Source organism: Spermophilus citellus, assembly GCF_964194105.1.
Source record: "Spermophilus citellus genome assembly, chromosome: 14".
In the NCBI taxonomy this organism is placed as follows: domain Eukaryota; kingdom Metazoa; phylum Chordata; class Mammalia; order Rodentia; family Sciuridae; genus Spermophilus; species Spermophilus citellus.
This window is the reverse complement of record NC_138194.1, coordinates 3,933,251-3,954,306: the sequence shown is the minus strand read 5'-3', so window position 1 is coordinate 3,954,306 and position 21,056 is coordinate 3,933,251. Positions and strand designations below refer to the sequence as shown.

General features: G+C 34.1%; 1 protein-coding gene and 1 pseudogene across 2 annotated transcripts in view; both read right to left on the bottom strand.

Annotated features, from left to right (window-relative positions):
- Nucleotides 1–1,392, bottom strand: part of LOC308633211 (myosin-13-like) — a 33,973-nt pseudogene extending 32,581 nt beyond the window's left edge. Inside the window, exon 1 of the transcript in view lies at nt 1,377–1,392. The product of the transcript in view is annotated as a myosin-13-like (transcript). The remainder of the gene's footprint in view (nt 1–1,376) is intronic.
- Nucleotides 728–4,770, bottom strand: LOC308633210 (myosin-8-like; the record flags this gene model as incomplete). Its single annotated transcript, XM_081265744.1, has 6 exons — nt 4,727–4,770; nt 3,212–3,447; nt 2,221–2,364; nt 1,875–2,031; nt 1,377–1,466; nt 728–807 (listed from the first exon to the last, which is right to left on the bottom strand). Exons 2-6 carry the CDS (start codon nt 3,419–3,421, stop codon nt 728–730), a joined length of 681 nt encoding a protein of 226 aa, XP_081121870.1. The 5' UTR covers nt 3,422–3,447; nt 4,727–4,770.
- Nucleotides 4,771–21,056: the final 16,286 nt, after the last annotated feature.

The window sequence follows — 21,056 nt, the reverse complement described above, 5'->3', positions numbered from 1 at the left end:
GTCCTACAAGAATTCAAAATTTAGTCAGGGTTAAAAGAAATGCTGAAATAAATTTTTGAACAAGGGAGAATAAGAAGTGTTGAGTCAAAATTAAGGCTTAGAGGACTTGCATCTTGTTGAAGGGGTGACTCTGGTTGGAATCAAAGACAAAGAAAGGAGAAAGGGGGAATGATCTAGAGTGTAACTTGGACACTATAGAGCAGCTGTCAAATTCTTTTGCCAGTAGGAGAAAAATTGTGAATTGTGGGCAAAGATTTCTTTACGAGTTCTAAGAAAGGTCCTCTTACATGCCCTAAATTCCCCTGGAGCAGATGAAGATGGGTAGCTGAAAACTCATCAATACTAAGGAATCTCATCTCTAGAAGTTTAGAAATTATGTGACTAATTCATGGAGCTGAGTTTGAAATTTTGGGGTATAAATTTTAATTTAAGCAAACTTTCCATTTATCATGAAATACTTTTATGGAGGTAGGGATACACTTCATGAAATCCTTTCAACCACATTTGCTTTGCTATTTTGTTTGCCTTCTCCCTTCTCTTTTCACAAGTCTTAATAAACTCCAGCTATATCCTAATAAGCACACAAATTTCTCAAAAAAATTGTTGCATATTATATTCTGAATCCTTAGTTCTAAAAGGGTAAGACTTGGAGGCAAAGCCATAGGTTTCTAATAACAATTCTGTTAAGTACCTGCTATGATTTAAGTTTTCCTTTCCTTCTGTAAAATCAAACAGACCAGAAAATCTTCAAAATTCCTTTCAGCCTTTTTGAGTCTATGACAGAAAGTTCTCCAATGTAATGGTGGCCTGAAATCAAAGCATCACAAGACTTTGAAAGCTGGAGTCATTGTGACGGATGCTACTGTGCTGTCAGATATGATCTAGTTCAAAGTCCTGAAGGTACGTCATACCGGACCAGCCTGCAAACCTGTCAATAACAACCAAATGATGATGCATCCTATCATGGATAAAATGTGGAATAATTCGATGAGATGATGTCTTCCTGCAATCAGAGATTTAAGTAATCATAAAAATATTCAAGGCAATCACAGAGGAGATGAGTTAATATGTTAATTTGCTAATTGAATAGCAAATTAACTTTGAGAATGGGGGGTGGATTAAGCATTATATTCAGTTTTGTTCGGAAGCGTGGATTTTTTTTTTTTAGTCATAATTGCTTTTATACTTGTCTTTTTGCCCCTTGTAAAATCTTGAAGAGACAGGTGTCTTGCCTTGCCATATTATCTCTGACATTGCCCTTAACAAGGGACCTTACATTTTAAGTGCTCTGTGTCACCTTCCCTTCTTCACTGGTAATCTGATCAGGTTAATCATTGCTACATGGAGGAAAAAAGTGGACATTTGTGCGTACTTACCTTTAGATGCTGCAGTCGGAGCAATTTCAGGAGTGTGGCCCCCAGCTCTCTTTACACTCCCAAATCTGCCAGCCCAGCACTCCAACTTGGCTATATTTGGGGGATCACCATTTACTTGTTAGATGTAAATGCGTCGTAGCCCTGATCTCTCACTCTGAGAAGTCTTTTCCTCCATGACTGTGGATGGAGATTCTTTTAAAAAATTTTTATTTAAACTCTTTTGTACCCAAATCAGAAAGTTTTAAAAAAATTTGGACAGTAATAACTATTTTTACAGAAGTCTTCTACTTGAATTAAATAGGTTGCCATTTACTAGCTGTATTAGCTTGGCAGGACAATGAATTCAGCGAGTTTCACCTGGGAAGAAATATGACATAATGACTGTGAAAGTTCTTTGAAAACAGTGAAGTCCCAAGTGGCTGGAATACATTATTATAATAAGAATAGGATGCAGTCTGTTTGTTCATCATAGAGTCTATTTATACACGCCTTACTCACCAGTCAGCATGAACTGGTAGGCGTTGTCAGAGATGGAGAAGATGTGGGGTGGGGCCTCCTGCCGCTTTTCGCCTCTGTAGGCAGCCACCACCTCAGGGTTATACACTGGCAGCCACTTGTAGGGATTGACAGTGACACAGAAGAGGCCTGAGTAGGTCTAGAAAATCAGAAAATTCAAAATATGTATCTTGCTTTTTTATTTTTATTTTTTTGGTAGTCCTGGAAGTTCAACCTAGGGCCTTGCACATGCCAAACAAGTTCTCTATCACTGAGTTATATCCCCAGCTCCTGTCTCTTTTTTTCAGAAAAATAAATGGACTAAAAAGAGATGTTGAAGGACACTTACATAGATCATCCAGGCTGCATAGCGCTCTTTGAGGTTATACAGTACTCCGGGCTCATTTAGGTGGGTCATCATAGCCATGTCCTCAATTTTGTCATATTTCGGAGGGTTCATGGGGAAGACTTGATCTTCCCTGACAGTTAGAGTCTGGTAAGGAAGCAGGAGATGAGTTAGAATTAATGGTTGGGGATAGGGTTTATGATATAAAACTAATCACACATACTTTTTGTTATATTATTTTATATTCTTTAAAGGCATATAAACATATTTATTTAGAGTTTAATGCCAAGAAAATGTTTCTTATGATAAGTTAGGATACTACCATTTTAAAAATTAATATATACTAATTGTACATATCAGTGGATACACTGTGATATTTTCATACATACATTACAGCATGCATCGATCAAATCCAATCACCCTTTTTCTACCCGCTCATCACCCCATGATCCTGCTATCTCACTCCAGAATATATATCTAAAGGAAATGAAATCAGTGTATCAAAGAGATTACCTGCATGCATGTTCATTGTGGCACTATCCATTTTTTTAAAGATTTTCTTTCTTCCCACTATCTTTTTCCTATCCAGATTTATCTATCAATTTATATCTTTTTATTCTTTTTCTTACTATTCATTATAAAAAACTGCTTTTTTTTCTTTTTGAAGTAAAGGAGATATTAATACATTATTGAACTAAATAAGTAACTGAAGAATTCTTGTGGTCAGAGAAGCTATTTTTTACTTTCCTAATTGGGAGATTCAGACTGGGAAGTTGGGAATTGAAGAGAAATGGTTTGTATTAATGGGTTAAAGTCCTATATGAAGTTGGAAAGGAAGACATGCAGTTACTGCTATGAATTCTTTTGCCTTTCAAATCTGATGTCTACCCGCTAACTAGAAGTGTGTTTGTATTAGCAACAGGCTTGGAGATTTCCAGCAATAGGAGATAGAGAAATTAAATGGGGATTATTTTCTCCTTATGCTTTTACTTACTGCTCCACTTTCAGTCTTGACAGTTACTTTCCCTCCTTCCTTGCTTTGTATGACACTCTTTACATAGGATTCCTTGGGCTCCGTCACAAAGACAGATGTTTTAGCATCAAAAGGCTTGTTTTGGGCCTCAATTCGCTCTCTTTCTGATTTTCGAAGGTAGGGAGCGGCTTCACCAAAAACAGCCATCTCGGCATCTGAACCCGAGCTCATGGCTGCAGTTTATGTAGCAGAGGATTCTGTGCAGGGGAAAAAAAACAAGACAGGTAGAAAGGGAAAGCAGAAATCATAAAGGTAAGTTAGGCTGGGAAATGAACAAAGTGTTGAGTTTAGCTGCTGCTGTGACTAATCCTCCAATCTTGACATTCACTGGTGTTCTAACACAATCTAAAGGACTAGTTTGGAATGAGACTGTAATTTGACACTTCATTTGTACAGTTTGTAAGTTTCCTTTCCAGATTATATACCTTGATCATCAGGTGGAGTACCTGCAATTGAGTTAGAATGGAATCCTCACATGTTTTTATTTCTAAGCTTTAACAATCTTTGTAGCTAAAACCAGTGATGGGTAGGATCTGTCATTGTTGAATCCTCATTTCTCCTTCTGCATAATGTTTGCATCGGCCATATGCTAGGACAATCACATAGTAGGGAAAGAAAGTTTATCTTATGCAAATTAAGGATATTTTTCAAAGCTATCCAAAATATCTTTGTCTTTCAGATAGTCATTTTTTCTCTTATGATCCAAATAATTAACTTTAACCTCTTCTTTATGTTGATTTTTGGTGTTATGTCTCTTAGTGGTTTGTTAAGAGAATCTAAATAAATCCTTGTTCTCTGGATTTTTTTCATTATTTGGCTTGTTACCAAGAGACTTAGCATTGTTCTAATTCCTAAATCTCTTCTGACACTCTCCTTATGCCATGAGAGATTTCATCTGTCAGTTACAGATCTAACCATAAGAAATGAGAGCTTCATCATAGAGGCCCTCTTCCCATATAAATTCGATGAGGTTCTTTTTCTTTTAAAGACTTGCAACTTTTTAAAAGAACAATAATATTTCTAACAACAACAATGAATAATCAAAAATAGCTAAAATATTGTTTTAACAATGTTTGCGTTCATTTTTTTTTTTGGTAAGAATTTTTCTAGGGTGTTTAAAAAATGTTTGTAAAATGTCTAAGTGTTCAGTTCTTTGCAGTAGGGAGATTGGTGTGGGATACTCTATTGCCCTGGATGATTTTAAGAACCACTGAGAACTCACTGTCAAAACTCATTCTGTCCTAAACAGTCTTTTAACCCTGGAACTCAAATGAGAATAGTAATCTCTAAAGATAAGACATTTTGAAAAAAGAAAAAAAAAAGATTCTCCAGCATTTAGAAGTAGTCACTTGCAAGTATTTATATTTCTATAACTGTAAAAACATGGAATTGGTGTATAATTAAGAATTGTTCAAAGTTTCCTTAGACTAAATAAATCCTCTCTATCACCAATGATTAAATCAATCCAAACCTTACCTCTGGAATTCCAGAAGAAAATGCAGGGTCAGAAGTGTCCCACACTATAAAACAAGAAGTTTCTAATTAGTGACTCTACAATTTCAGTAATACAGTTACAGAATTAAAATTTCCCTGTCCTAAAGCCTGGCTCTATGAAAAAAAAAATTAAAGTTGGGAGGAAGAGTTTCATGCTCAGAGATAGCCACAGGCTCAGTTCTTTCTTCTTTTAGGGGTCCTTGGGTTCCCAAGATCCCATCACTTACCTCTGAGTTCTTGGTGGAGATAAGGCTCAAGGGCCAATCCTGTTTATATAGGAACTACTGTGCTGATGCTGCAACTACCTCCTCTTTGTTAAGGCAACACATTTGGCAACATGAACCCTCAGCATAGTTTGTAGTGACATTTGGCATGTTTGGATATAATTAGAAGTATTCATACCATTTTGAGTATGTGAATCAATTGCCTATAAATAATTTGACAGGGACCAATCTGGTGGCAGAGAATGCTTTCTAGTGTGTTGAGAAGGAAATATTTGACAGTGCCTTATGAGACCTCAAAGTCAGTTCTTAAGAGCTATATTCAGTTTGGCAAACTCTTTCATGCATGCCTGTAACCAAATGATCAGATACCAGAGGCACACTGTTGTCAGGGCCTTCAGTGTTTTTCATTTGTTCTCACGGGAAGCCCCCTGCATTCCCTTGGGCCATTGCCAAGGCTCACCCTTGGAGTTTGGGCTCAGGCAGGAAAGCCAAACTGAGAGGAGATTCTTTGCTGAGTCTCCACAGTTAAGCCAGTGCCCAACCAGCTAACACTGAAGAAAATTATTATTAGAAATTAATGTGTCCACAATAGGAAAAAAAAATACAGGTAAGAGGAAAAAAAAGTTCATAATCCCAGTATGGAGAGATATGATTCAGATTTAATAGTGAGATCTTATTGTATACACATACATAGTATGCATATCTTGTATCTGCTTTAAAAATTAATATATCATAGGTAATTTTCATACCACTAATGTAATTTTGTCTTTATTCTTTAAACAAGTTATGGTTGTTCTTTTTTAATTAAACTCTTTTAAGGTCATGAATATTGAGGTATAATTTATGTACATCCTAACTCACCTATTTTAGGTGACAGTTATATAATTGCTTACAGATTTAAAAATTTTAAACTTTTCAATAAAATTTACTTATTTTGTTGAGTGGTTCTATGAGTTTTTTTTTTTTACCTATGTGTTGATTCATGTAACTCCCATAATTGATGGAATGCAGAATAATTGCAGTTCTACGAGTTTTGATAAATATAGGCAGTTGTGGGACCTCTTACATTTTAATTGTGTAAAACTTAAATCCTTATACATTAGGCTAAAATTCTCCTTTCATGAGCTCATAGGAGTTCATGCAGAACTTCTCTTCAGAGGTAGCCACCAATATCAGTTTGGTTTGTAATATTCCAGATCTTTTTTGTACATTTATGTATGTATTATTTTGATATTACTTGTAAAAATTCTGTGTAGAATCCCTATATTCAGAAAACTGGGGGGGAAATGAAGAAAAAAATTGAAGATTTAAAATAAACAAAAAATATATCATACTTATGGATCCAAAAACTCACTATTGTAAAAGCATCTATTCTTATCAAATCAACCTACTAAATTAATCAAAATTGAAACCCAATAGAATTTCCCACATATTCTAAGAAACTAATTTTAAAACTCATATAGTAGACTGTAGGAATTGTCAGGATGACTTTGAAGTAGATGAATAATGAGAGAAAATTTGCCCTATTAGACATCAAATCCCATGTGCTATTGACACGGAAATATGGTACAAAATGTGGAATCCAGAAACCAATCACATACACACTTGGGTTAAAAATATCAATATTTTCTTAAAATCATTAGGTTGATTGAGAATATATAAAATTTATGTATGACCTGCAGTCTTTGAGTTAGGGAAAGCCTCCTTGACAATATGATTTTTTTTTTCTGGTACTTGAGATTGAACCCAGAGGCACACTTATCATAAGCTACATCTGCAGGCTTTTTTTACTTTTGAGACAGGGTCTCACTTAGTTTCTCAGGTCGGCCTCCAACTTCTGTTCCTCTGCCTCAGCTTTCCAAGTTGCCAGAGTTACTGGTGTGCATCACTGTGCCTGGCTTCCATTAATTTGTTTTTAGACACTGTTTATTCAGATTTTCTGTCACACACAAACAATCCCTAACAAGATACATGACATTTCAGAAAGTTACTGATTTTTCTGTGTCATCTTATATGGTCCCCTTACGAAACTCTTTTGTCACTTGTAGTAATTTATTTGATTCTCTTGAAATTTCAAAATATTATATATAGATAATCACAATTTTGTTTTTTTTTCTTCTAACTTATGTGTTATTTTTTTCTTCTTTTATCTATTTGTGGAATTTAGGAAAATGTAGATTAGTATGAACATGTTACTAACATATTAATGTAGTAATATAGTATTACTATACTACTGATTCTGTGGTATTCATTTATCTATTTTATATAAGATAAGACATCCTTATCAGGTTTTGTCCTTTAAAAATTTATTTTATTTTTGATTGACATACTACTTGTGCCGTTTTATAAGGGAAATAATGTGATATTTTGATGTACATAGTGGATTATATGAAATGTTTCATTATGTGTGATATTTTCTGTATACTTTATATCTAGTTTTATGGTAATTTTGCTCATGAAAGTGAGTTAAATAGTACTATTTTTAGGTATATGCTCACAAGAATAAAAAACATGTTTATACAAAAACTTGTACACGAAGTTCTTAGAAACATTATCATAATAGTCAAAAAGTGGAAAACAATTTTATATTCATCATTTGACAGATAGATAAAATCTGTTTTATACAGTGGAACATTATTCAGCCATAAGAAGGGATGAAATGCTGGTAGATAATATAAAATGGATTAACCCCAAAGATATAATGCCAAGTGAAAGAAGCCAGATACAAAGTGCTCAAATCAAAAGATCCATCTCTCTTGTTTCTATGTATATAAAATGTCCCAAATAGGCAAACACATAGAGACAGAAAGTGGACAAGTGATTGCCAGAGGGTGGGGAGTGATGGGGAGTGACTAAAAATGGACATGGAATTTCTTTTTAGGATGATTTTTAAAGTATTCTGGAATTTCTGTAATAATTGAATAACTTTGTGAATCTACTAAAAATCACTTAATTTTATAATTTAAATAGTGAATTTTATGACAGTGAATCACATCTAAAAAAATACATTGATTTTATCAGTTTTTCTTTATCTTTTGAGGTTATTGGTTTTTATTGCTAACCTGTTATTGTAGTGAAGTGTATGGTAGAGTTTTCTCACCTTTGCTATCTTGGAACTCATGAAATAAACCTATTGATATGATAGAAATTCCCTGTTCTTTTCAGTCAACCAATTTTTATTGGGATTTTTCTTCCTGAGTTCATATATGACAAAGTCAAAGTTTTCTTTTCCTGTGCTATCATTTTTGGGTTTTTATATCAGCATCATGTTAGTCTTGTAAAGGTAAATAAAGTGGTTTCCCATTTAGTATATTTGGAGTGTGAATTGTCTGTTCCTGAAAGATTTGATAGTTTTTTTGTGAAACTATATTGGCCTGTAAGCTTTTTGAAGCATAAATCTTTTGTTTTAGAGTTTCTACTTCTTTCTTGGCTCATTTGGATAACTTATAACATACTTTCCTGGAAAATTATTCATTTCATGTGAACTTTTAGATGTTTTATGCTTTAGTTGTAGATGCACACAATATCTTTATTTTTATTTATTTACTTTATGTGGTGCTGAGGATCGAACCCAGGGTCTCACAGGTGCGAGGCAAGCGCTTTATCACTGAGCCCCAGCCCCAGCCCTTGTGCACCTTTTTATAATAACAATTAAAAAATCCTTGTAGTCATCTTAGTCTTTTTTATTCTTTTTATTGTTTAATTTGTTATTTTAATTTTATTTTATTTTGCACCAGAGGTTGGACCCAGGGGTACTTAACCACTGAGCCACATCCTAGCCCTTTTATATTTTTTATTTTGAGACAGGGTCCCTAAGTTGCTTAGGGCCTCACTAAGTTTTTGAGGCTGGCTTTGATCTTGCAACCCTCCTACCTCAGCTTCCCATATGTGCCAAAGTGTTGTCTTTTTAATTTACCATTATTGAATAACTTTGTTTTCTAACTTATTATTTTCTGCTTTTAATTTAAATATTTCCTTTATTCTATTTTATTGGGCTTTCTTTCTTAATAATTAATTCAAAATTTTGATTTTCATTTTAATCCTAGAATTATTTAAATCACGTTTGAATGTTAAACTTCCATATGTATAAAATTGGATGTTGGGAGGGATATCTGTTAAAAATCTTTGTAGTGGGTAGGTGGGGGGTTGGGGGGTACAGTTTATATCCTAGTAAGCCCACTAGGAATGAGGGATTTAGTTCCTGTGTTTGTGTTTGTGTGTGATATTATCTGGGTAAGAACATTATCAGCATCATACAAACCTCTTGTAATCCTTTTTATTATAATTCTGATTTCCCTTCCCTCCAAAGATAATTAGAAATCATAATAATTTGTCTACTTTTTTATAATTTTAATATTTAAATATGTATCCCTAAGTAATGTTATTTCGTTTTGCCTGTTTTTGAGCTTCATATGAATACATATTTTTTGTTTAGTATTTTTTTAGTTGTTGATGGACCTTAATTTTATTCATTTATTTATATGAGATGCTGAGAATCTAACCCAGTGCCTCACACATGAGAGGCAATCACTCTACCACTGAGCCACAACCCCAGTCCTGAATACATCTTTATTTATTCTTTAGTATCTCTCTTCTTCTGACCCAAATTATTGGTGTGAGGATTTTCCCATGAAGTTTCTTGTAACTATATTTTCATTGATGTTCAGTACTATATTATATGACAATATAATCATTTATTAATTCATTCTACTATAGAACAATTTTTCAGTTTTCTTAGTTTGTTTTCTATAGTTTTTTTTTTTTTTTTGTACCAGGGATTGAACACAGGGGCACTTAACCACTGAGCCATACCCTCAGCCCTTTTTCATTTTGAGATAGGGTTTCACTAAATTGATTAGGGTCTCGATAAATTGCTAAGGCTGGCTTTGAACTTGAAATACTCCTGCCTTATCCTCCCACTGGGATTACAGGCATGTGCCACATGTCCAGCTATGGTTTTAAATTTAATTTAATTACATTTATCTTTTACATGATAATTGTCACATGCATGATATTTTGTTTGCAAATTAGTGGAGATTTCTTTCATGGCTTTGTGTATGGGTAAGTTCCTTTTTCTTTTCTTAATAACTTTATTTAGATGGAATTTTACATACCTTAAAAGTCATCCAAGGGAGTTGGGTGTAGTAGTGCATGCCCATAAACTCAGTGACTTGGGAGTCCAAAGCAGGAAGATCACAAGTTTAAGACCAGGCTGGCCAATTTAGCAAGACCCTGTCTAAAAATAAAAAAAATTAAAAAAAAGACTGGGGTTGGGGAGGCAGGCACGGTGGCACATGCCTGTAATCTCAGTGGCTTGGGAGGCTGAGGCAGGAAGGTTGCTAGTTCAAAGCCAGCCTCAGTAAAAGTGAGGTGCTAAGCAACTCAGTGAGACCCTGTCTCTAAAATAGGGCTGAGAATGTGGCTCAGTGGTGCAGTGCCCCTGAGTTAAATTCCTGGTACAAAAAAAAAAAAGACTGGGAATGTAGCTCAGAGATAGAGCATCTGTGATCTAATTGCCTGGTACTGAAATAAACAAACAAATAAAGGGAAAAAGTTATCCATTTCAAGAATACAGTGGAGTTTTAGCACATTTTATATAGTTGTATAACCTTCTTCACAACCCAATTTTAGAACACTTTGATCTACCCAAAAAGTTCCCTTGTGCTTTTTTTTCCCCAATCAGTTCCCACTTCAACCCCAAACCCCTGATCTTTTTGACTCCATAGTTTTTTGTCTCTTCTAGAAACTTCACATAAATAGAATTCTGCTGATGTGCTGCCTTTTGTGTCTGACTTCTTTACCTTAACATGTTTTTAAGTTTTCATCCATGTTGTTGTTGTATGTATCAGTCATTTATCCTTTTCTTCCTTTTTTCCTTTCCTCCCTCCTTCCTTCCTTCCTTCCTTCCTTTATTCTTTCTTTTCTGAGTAGTAGTCCACTATGTACAAGTGCCACACTTGAATTCTTTAAATTTTTGATTTATACAAACAGATTTACTAGGTTTGTATAAATGAAAAGATAATTGCTAACCCCATAAAAATCTGTGACCATTATATCTTTCTGGTGAGTCATATCTTCTAAAAATACAATATGAACTACCCTACTTCTTTTAGTACCATTTTTGCCTTGAATTCTATTTCATCTAATGTCAATGCTATATTTGCTTTTACTTTTGGGTAGCATATATATGAATTATCTTTTCCCCTACCATAGTTTTCAGTCTTTCTGAATTATTTTATTGCATCTAACTTTCTTAAAAATGTTTTTATTGGGCTGGGGTTGTGGCTCAGTGGTAGAGTGCTTGCCTCACATGTGTGAGACACAGGGTTCGATTCTCAGCACCACATATAAATAAATAAAATAAAGGTCCATCAACAACTAAAGAAGTTTTTAAAAATGTTTTTATTAGTGCATTATAATCCTACAAAATAGGTTCATGTTAGCATAATCAAGCCTGCATGGAATATAAATTGCTAGAACTGACCTTAAGATTTGTTTTAAACACAATCATGATAGCAGCATGAAAGATGGATTGGAGGAGTGAAACAGAGATGCAGAACCTCCTTAAGCAGTTGTCAAGCTATTTTAGGAAAGAATCAAACCGGAACTAAGCCAATAGCTTTTGGAAAAGGAAGGAGAGGAATCAAGAGATAACGTTGGAGACTTGACTGCCTTTGCTGTTGGTGAAATGAAAATAACTTTTTGTATTAAGGATCTAGTTAAATTGTTTATACAGTAAGATAATTAGAAATAAATGGAATTTCCTATGATTGCAGCTAATGTTTGTCATGGAAGGGAATTGACTTGGAAGTAACAAACAAAGGATAGAGCTATTTCCCTGGGTGGAGAATTGCAACAGTAGAATTCCTAGTAAAACAGAGCAAATTTCCAGAAATAAAAAGCTTTTGCCACATCAAAACACATTTTAAAATATGAAATTTAAACAGTGTAAAATTAGTATGAAGACAGGTAGAATATAACACAGTCCAGAAATGGACTTTGTGTGTATAATAAGGTAATACACTGTAAAGATGACATTTCATATTATTAGTAAAAGGACAGCAATTCAATGAACTGGGTTGAGACATAACCATTTGAAAGAAAAATTCAATTACTTTTTTGCCTGAAGCCATTGATAAAAGTAAGTTCTAGATGAACTCAAGTTTTATCCATGAAAACAAAACTAAACTATAAAAGTAACTGAAGAATATATGAGAGAGTATGTCTATGTCCTATGGGTAGGAGAGGTCTTTAATGTGGCGAAAAGAGCAAACGTTCATAAGATCGAGTACATCAAGATTTAATATTTCTCAATGAGTTAAAAAACACTTCATAAACAAATCAAAAGATAAGTGGCAGGCTGGGAAAAAAACTACTAGCAACATATATCACAAAGAAGTTATATTCAGAAGTAAGTCAAAAAAGAGATATGTGCAAATAGAAAAAAATAAAAAAGATTTATAAGAATATAAATGGCCATAAACTTGAAAACATATTCAGCCTCAAGAAGTATAAGATCAAATAACAGAGCTAGTGCCTTTTGCCCATGAGGTTCACAAAAAAGAAAAAGAAAAGTTTTTGTTGATAGCAAATGGCAGTAGTGTGGGGAAATAAATACACTATGAGGAAGTGTGTAAAATTTCCAGGGAAATTTGTTGTAGCTTTGAAATTAAAAATTTCATGATTTCATTTCTCACCCTCTTTCCTACAGAAATACATAAATTAGAAAGGTATGTTCAAGATTGTGAAATTAGCATTTCTTCTAATAGCAAAATTTTGGAAACAGCTTAAATGTCCATTCAGTTACTTTGTAGTTTAATTAGATGACCACCTGTTAAGTGATGGTGATCTGATGATGCGGTTAGTGGTTGGAACTTGGCACTCACTTTAATCTGAGATTTGGATCGGTGTAAGGCATTTTCCACTGGTTCTCTTTGAGATGTAATACTGAAATGCTTATTTTAAATAGCATTAAACAATGAAGTAAGGAGTTTTAGTGAGTAGTATGTAAGAAAACTAAACTGCAAGGTATATTTGCTAATGCTGAAGTATCGTTATATTCTAACCCTTCACCATCATACAGATATTTCTTACACAACTCTTGTGTGACAGTTCATTTCTTTTAAGTTTAAAGACTCTTCCAAGGTCTGGCATATATCCCTTGTCCTTGTTCTACTTGCTAGTATCCCCTTACAACTAAGTCCAGGGAAGCATTAAGTTACGATTTCTAATGATCCTTCTGCTCTAAGAGTCACTACCAGAAATTAGCTTTCAATTCCTAAGATTCTCTCTGCCATAAGAGTTCCTCTATTTTCTCTCTCCAGTGAGTAAAAGTACATGAATTACAACCACTTAAGACAGCTCTACTTTTTCTGTTATGAAATTCTGTAATTATCTTTTCTTCAACCAAAGGAAAACAAATTGACTTACATGTGACTCATGCCAAAGATGAATGTTTATTTAGATTCATCTGTATTTTTGCATGTATCTATTATTTATTTCTTTATATTGGTGAATAATATTCCATTATGAGAATATACTACGTTTTGTTCATCTATTCTCTTGCTGATGGATATTTTTCTTATTTTTTGGTGGACAAACCTTAATGTTTTTGGCTAAATAACAAGGAGTGAAATCGTTAGATAAAAAGGTGGCTATTTTTAATTTTTGAGAAATGACCAAACTTTATTTTCTGAATGGGACCAGTTTATCATTTTTTATGTCATATTTAGTGCTTGTTATGTTCTGTTTAAGAATTTTTACCTAGTATCACAAAGTTTATCTCCCATGCTTGCTTCTTGGAAATTTGTAATTTGAGTATTTATATTCATTTTGGATTAATTTTATATATTACCTGTTATTTTTCCATATAGATATCTAATTGACCCAGCATAATTTTTACAAAAGCTTTTCTTGCCACATTGAATTACATCAGCAAATTAGTAAAAAGTCATTTGACTATATTTACAGTGGATCTATTGTCAAACTCTATATTCCTCTCTATTCTGTTACACTGTATGTATTTTTCTACCCTTATACCAATACTACACTATCCTATTTACTGTAGGTTTATACTAAGTTTTAAGGTCTATTGAGTAATTTCTACATTTTCAAAATTGTTTTGGTTACTTGAGATTTTTTAATATTCCCATGTGCATTCTAATAACATCTTCATTTCTACTCCCCCAACCCCATGCCATCAAATCTGATGGGATTTTGAGTGGGATACATTAAATCCAAAGAACAGTTTGTGGAGAACAGACAGATTCACAATATTGAATTTTCCAGTCCAAGAGCAGAGTGTATCAGTCTCTGCCTCTTTCTCTCTCTCTCTCTTCTTACCTACTTCTCCAACTTTTCTGTCTAATATATCTTCTTAATTTTCTTTCAGCAATGATTTTTAGTTGTTTTTCTTAATTTTCTTTCAGCAATAGTTTTTTTATACTTTTTAAAGTTTATTCTTAGAGTATCTTAGAAAATTTTGTGGTTTTTTTATGTAAATGGTGTTTATTTTAAAATTTCATTTCCACTTGCCAATACAAATAGAATTTTAAAAATTTATTGACCTTGCAATTTTAGACATGCTCAATTTAGTTTGTTATAGATTTGTTTAAATGTTTATATATATATATATATATATAAACATTTAATATATATATATATATATATATATATATATATATATATATATATATATATTGTCCTCTGCAAATAAAGATAGTAATACTTATTTTTTTCAATCTTTATACCTTTTATTTTATTTTCTTGACTTATTGCATTAGCTAGGACCTCTAGTGCAGTTAGAAGTGGGGAAAGTGGACATCCTTGTTTTAGTCCTGATTTAAAGTAGAAAGTGTTTAATAGTTCAGCATTAAGCAGGTATTTTGTTTCTGCTTTTTTTGGTATATGACTCTTATCAGGTTGAGAAAATTCTCTTTTATTGATAATTTGCTGAGTTTTTATTTATTTTTTATTATCAGTGTTTGATATTGTAATGTGCTTTACTGCATCTGTTGAGGTGATCATATGATATCTTCTATTCTATGATGAGTTACTTGATTTTTGAATATTAAATCTACCTTGCATTCCTATGATAAATCCATTTGGTCATGATTTATTATTATTAAATTGTCATCATTGTTGTTTTCATATATTGTTAGATATTTTTGGATTTGATTTGCCAAATTTTGTTAAGATATTCACATTTAATTTTTATATATAGTATATCTCTTAATGTTACAAACCCAAGTCTACAGTATTAAACTTATTTTCTTATCTGTGGTCATTTTCTTAGCCCAATACAACTCTGTTCCCATATACCTCTTGTGTGTAAATATATTACACGTTTGACATTACTTAAGTTATAGGTCCAATAATATATTATGTATGTTATTTTATACAATTGCTTTGAAATAAAGTAAGAAAGAGAAATATGAATTTATGTTAGACTATTTAAATTACATAGTCACCTGTGATTTTTTGTGGATATAAATTATCTGTTCTTCATTCAGTGTAATATTTTTTTAATATGATAAATGACTCCAATTGAAACCTGAATAATTTTTGCATCATGTACTTGGGCTTCGGATCTTATTTTTGTAACACTGCCCTGGAAAGAGAAGGAGGGTAGTTCTACCTTGTTACTTCCAGGTAGAGGTTAAGTCCAGATTCTCTTCTGCTGAATCTCAAGGGGGGTCTCCTTATTAATCCTGGGTGTGGTGATCTTATTACCACTGGGCAGCGATAAAAGAGATTACTTTATTCTAGGTGTCTTCTAACAGTGGAAAAGACAAGAGGTGTTGTACTACTCCCAGGTGGGAAAGAGTCAAGGATGCCCATGTTATTTCTACTGATAGCACTGGTGAGAGCTTGTTACTGACTAGCAGGGGTAAAAAATCCATCTTCTACTTGGCCTCCCTTGACACCCTTTTAGTGTGATTTTGAGCACTTCAGTATAGCTTCATAAAGGTGGAAGTATAGTTTTCCAGTCAGCTTTTGTTGGGGCCACATTTTTTCCGTGTTGTTTGGTTTGCACAGAGCAGTTATTCATTAAAGTTTTCTATGTTAGTATGTTGCCCATTTCTTTGACTTCTGCATAGAGATAAAGGATTTTGTATTTTATTTTAATTTTGTCTGTATTCATTGGCATTTCCATATTGTCTGCTGCTTCAGCTTCATGTCTTGGGCATGTAATGCAAAAAGAAAACCGAGGGAACTTACCACCACATTGTTCCTTGCGTTTTGAGGTACCTAGCTGGTCCATCTTCTTCTCTCCATCTTTGTTAGTTTTATATATAATGTCCAAGGTCTTTATTTGTACCTAATGGGAATATTAGGTAAAAGCACAACTACTATGTTTTCCTAGAACTAAAAGACTCCCTACTGATGATGATGATGATGATGATGATGATGATGATGATGATTTGGTAGTTCTATCAGTTATTGAGAAAGAGATGCCATAATAATCTCTCATTTAAGGTTTATTTTAGGATAATGCATCTAAATTAACCTAGCATGGTGCACAGCACAAATTGTTTTTACTAAGCTTTTTCATTCATTGCACAAATACTTTTTTGAACACCAGGCACGTTCTAACATTCCTCAGATACTCAACAGTGAACAAAACAAATTCTGTGCTATTGTAGAACTGATGCTTTAGCAGAGGGGGACATATTTTAAAAACTTAATTAATAACCAAGTGGTGATAAGTGCATAGACAGAAATAAAGCAAATCAAGGAGTTAAGAAGTATAATTGGTAGAGCAGGGCAGGGCAAAATAGTTATCTTTTGATACTGGGTAGTCATGGAATACAATAAGGTGTAATTTGACTAGAATCCTCCAGATATTATGGAAGTAGTCAAATGGATATCCAGTTGAAGAGCAGAGACTCTTCCCTGAACTGGTGAAATGATTAGATTACTGATCATATTTCTAAGGGACGAATGTCATCACAACCTTTCACGGGTCAAGGTAGGGTGGAAAATCCAGAACTAACTTCCTAGAGGAAGAATTAGATGATCTTACTTAAGTCTGGTTCTATCACTTATTTAGGTATACTGTACATTTTGTATCTCAGTTTCAAAAAGGATTCTGTCCATCTCACATGGTTGTGAGAATCCAGACTGACAAATTGCAAATGAAAACATTTTTCAAATAGAACAAATGGTGCTGTAGATATAAAATGCTGCATTTATTATCACTGGTACCAACAGTGCTTGGAATCTGCTTGGAATCAAAAACATTTAGGGGGCTGGGGATGTGGCTCAAGCGGTAGCGCGCTCACCTGGCGTGCGTGCGGCCTGGGTTCAATCCTCAGCACCACATACCAACAAAAGATGTTGTGTCCGCCGAGAACTAAAAAATAAATATTGAAAATTCTCTCTCTCTCTCTCCTCTCTCACTCTCTCTTTAAAAAAAAACATTTAGGTTATATTTTAGAGATTACTCAGTGCAAACTCTTCATTTGACAGATGAGGAAACTGAGGCCTAGAGTTGTTGTGGCTTAATTTCTAGGTGTTAATGTAGGACTATACACTATAGTTTGCAAAATTTTTTGTGAAAGATTTGGCGATTTTATATAAGGTTGTGATTTGCAGAATGTAATCCCTGAACTGTAGTGTAGTTATCACTTGGAAATTTGTTAGAAGTGCAAATTCTCTGGGCCCAACTCAGAACTTCTGAATTAGAAACTCTAGAGATGGGGCCCAGCAGTCTGTGTTTTAATAGGCCCTCCATGTGATTCTAATGCGTGCTGAATTTGAGAAGCACTGATGGGGAGATTTCACTAATCCCTTGACTCTTTAATATTAACACCAGAAAACTTAATGCTCAGGCTCAGTCTTCAACAAAAATATGAGCAAGTGACCTTTATAGATGCGTTTTCTCTGTTTCCTCCACCCTGTTCTGCCTGAGAACTACCTCCCCTGCAGGCATATCTCAAGAAACCTGTTTCTTTTTTTTTATTGGTTGTTCACAATATTACAAAGCTCTTGACATATCATATTTCATACATTATCATATTTTCATACAAAAATGGTTATGAACTCCCATTTTTACCCCAAATACAGATTGCAGAATCACAACGGTTACACATCACATTTTTACATACTGCCATATTAGTGACTGTTGTATTCTGCTACCTTTCCTATCCTCTACTATCCCCACTCCCCTCCCCTCCCATCTTCTCTCTCTACCTCATCTACTGTAATTCATTTCCCTCCATGTTTGTTATCCCATTCCCCTCATAACCTCTTATATGTAATTTTGTATAACAATGAGGGTCTCCCTCCATTTCCATGTGATTTCCCTTTTTTTCTCCCTTTCCCTCCCACCTCATGTCTCTGTTTAATTTTAATCTTTTCTTCCTGCTCTTCCTCCCTGTTCTGTTCTTAGTTGCTCTCATTATATCAAAGAAGACATTTGGTATTTGTTTGTTAGGGATTGGCTAGCTTCACTAAGCATAATCTGCTCTAGTGCCATCCATTTCCCTGCAAATTCCGTGATTTTGTCATTTATTAGTGCTGTGTAATACTCCATGGTTTATAGATGCCATATTTTTTTATCCATTCATCTATTGAAGGGCATCTGGGTTGATTCCACAGTCTAGCAATTGTGAATTGTGCTGCTATGAACATCGATGTGGCAGTATCCCTGTAGTGTGCTCTTTTAAGGTCTTCAGGAAATAGTCCGAGAAGGGCAATAGCTGGGTCAAATGGTGGTTCCATTCCCAACTTTCCCAGGAATGTCCATACTGCTTTCCAAATTGGCCGCACCTGTTTGCAGTCCCACCAGCAGTGTACAAGAGTACCCTTTTCCCCACATCCTTGCCAGCATTCATTGTTGTTTGACTTCATCATGGCTGCCAACAAATGTAGCAGAAGGCAAGAATTAATTAAAATCAGAGCAGAAATCAATGAAATTGAAACAAAAGAAACTATTGAAAAAATTAACAAAACAAAAAGTTGGTTCTTTGAAAAAATAAATAAGATCGACAGACCCCTAGCCATACTAATGAAGAGAAGAAGAGAGAGAACTCAAATTACTAACATAGGGGATGAAAAAGGCAATATTACAACAGACGCTTCAGAAATACAGAAAACAATTAGAAATTATTTTGAAAACCTATATTCCAATAAAATAGAAGATAGTGAAGACATTGATAAATTCCTTAAGTCATATGATTTGCCCAGACTGAGTCAGGAGGAAACTCACAACTTAAACAGACCAATATCAATAGATGAAATAGAAGAAGCAATCAAAAGACTTCCAACCAAGAAAAGCCCAGGACCGGATGGGTATACAGCGGAGTTTTACAAAACCTTTAAAGAAGAATTAATACCAATACTTTTCAAGTTATTTCAGGAAATAGAAAAAGAGGGAGCTCTTCCAAATTCATTCTATGAGGCCAACGTCACCCTGATTCCGAAACCAGACAAAGACACCTCAAAGAAAGAAAACTACAGACCAATATCTCTAATGAACCTAGATGCAAAAATCCTCAATAAAATTCTGGCGAATCGGATACAAAGGCACATCAAAAAAATTGTGCACCATGATCAAGTAGGATTCATCCCTGGGATGCAAGGATGGTTCAATATACGGAAATCAATAAATGTTATTCACCACATCAATAGACTTAAAGATAAGAACCATATGATCATCTCGATAGACGCAGAAAAAGCATTTGACAAAGTACAGCATCCCTTTATGTTCAAAACATTAGAAAAACTAGGGATAACAGGAACTTACCTCGACATTGTAAAAGCTATCTATGCTAAGCCTCAGGCTAGCATCATTCTGAATGGACAAAAATTGAATGCATTCCCTGTAAAATCTGGAACAAGACAGGGATGCCCTCTCTCACCACTTCTATTCAATATAGTTCTCGAAACACTGGCCAGAGCAATTAGACAGACGAAAGAAATTAAAGGCATAAAAATAGGAAAAGAAGAACTTAAATTATCACTATTTGCAGATGACATGATTCTATACCTAGAAGACCCAAAAGGGTCTACACAAAAACTACTAGAACTAATAAATGAATTCACCAAAGTGGCAGGATATAAAATCAACACACATAAATCAAAGGCATTTCTGTATATCAGCAACAAAACTTCTGAAACGGAAATGAGGAAAAACACTCCATTCACAATATCCTCAAAAGAAACCTGTTTCTTTAGATGCTTTCATTGTTGATTAGCCAATAATCCCAGTTAGGGTATTAGTTGAAATTAGTGCAATTCAATTTATAAAGAAATTAATTAAAGTGAATATACTTCCAAGTCCCAAAAATTCAGTTTGTAATCACAAAAGATTTGGATAGTAATGTTTTCAAGTGGGGGTGATGTTGGGCTTTTTTTTCCTGTTATTTATATCTGATGGATTATTTGAACACTTGTGAATTGAATTACAAGAAAAAGATTGATGCTGGGTGTGATGGTGCACACCTGTAATCCCAGGTGCTCAAGAAGCTGAGGCAGTAGGATTGCAAGATTGAGGTCATCATCAGCAATTTAGTGAGGCTTTAAGCAACTTAACAAGACCCTGTCTCAAAAGATAAAGAAATAATAATTTTTTTTTAAAAAAGGACTGGGGATGTGGCTCAGTGGGAAAGTGCCCCTAGGTTCAATCTCTGGTGCAAAAAAGAAAAAAAAAAAGGTGGGAGGAGGAAGGAAGGCAGGGAGGGATGGATGGATTCATGATATTTCCAAGAATCAGAATGGCAGTAGTCTCAGAATTGGCTTCTAGTAACCATGATCTTTAAATCCTCAGAACACAGAGAAGAAAAGAAACTGATCTTATTATAAGAGATTCTTATGAAGTTTTATTAGTGCCGTGATACCTGTTTACCAAAGACACCAGAGCATGGTCATCTCTGCTTAGAGCTTAGTCATCTGTGTGCATACTTTTTAAATAATTTTATAAGTAGAGAAAAAGTTCCTTATTTTTAATAACATTTCACAGTCTTCTTCCCAATCTCAGTTTCTTTCCATCACAGTGTTAGAGCTGTGATCAGGTAGAAATTAGACTTAAACTATCTCCATTACTCATAAATTTTTTCATTCTTCCCCTTGTCTGCATCCTGTTT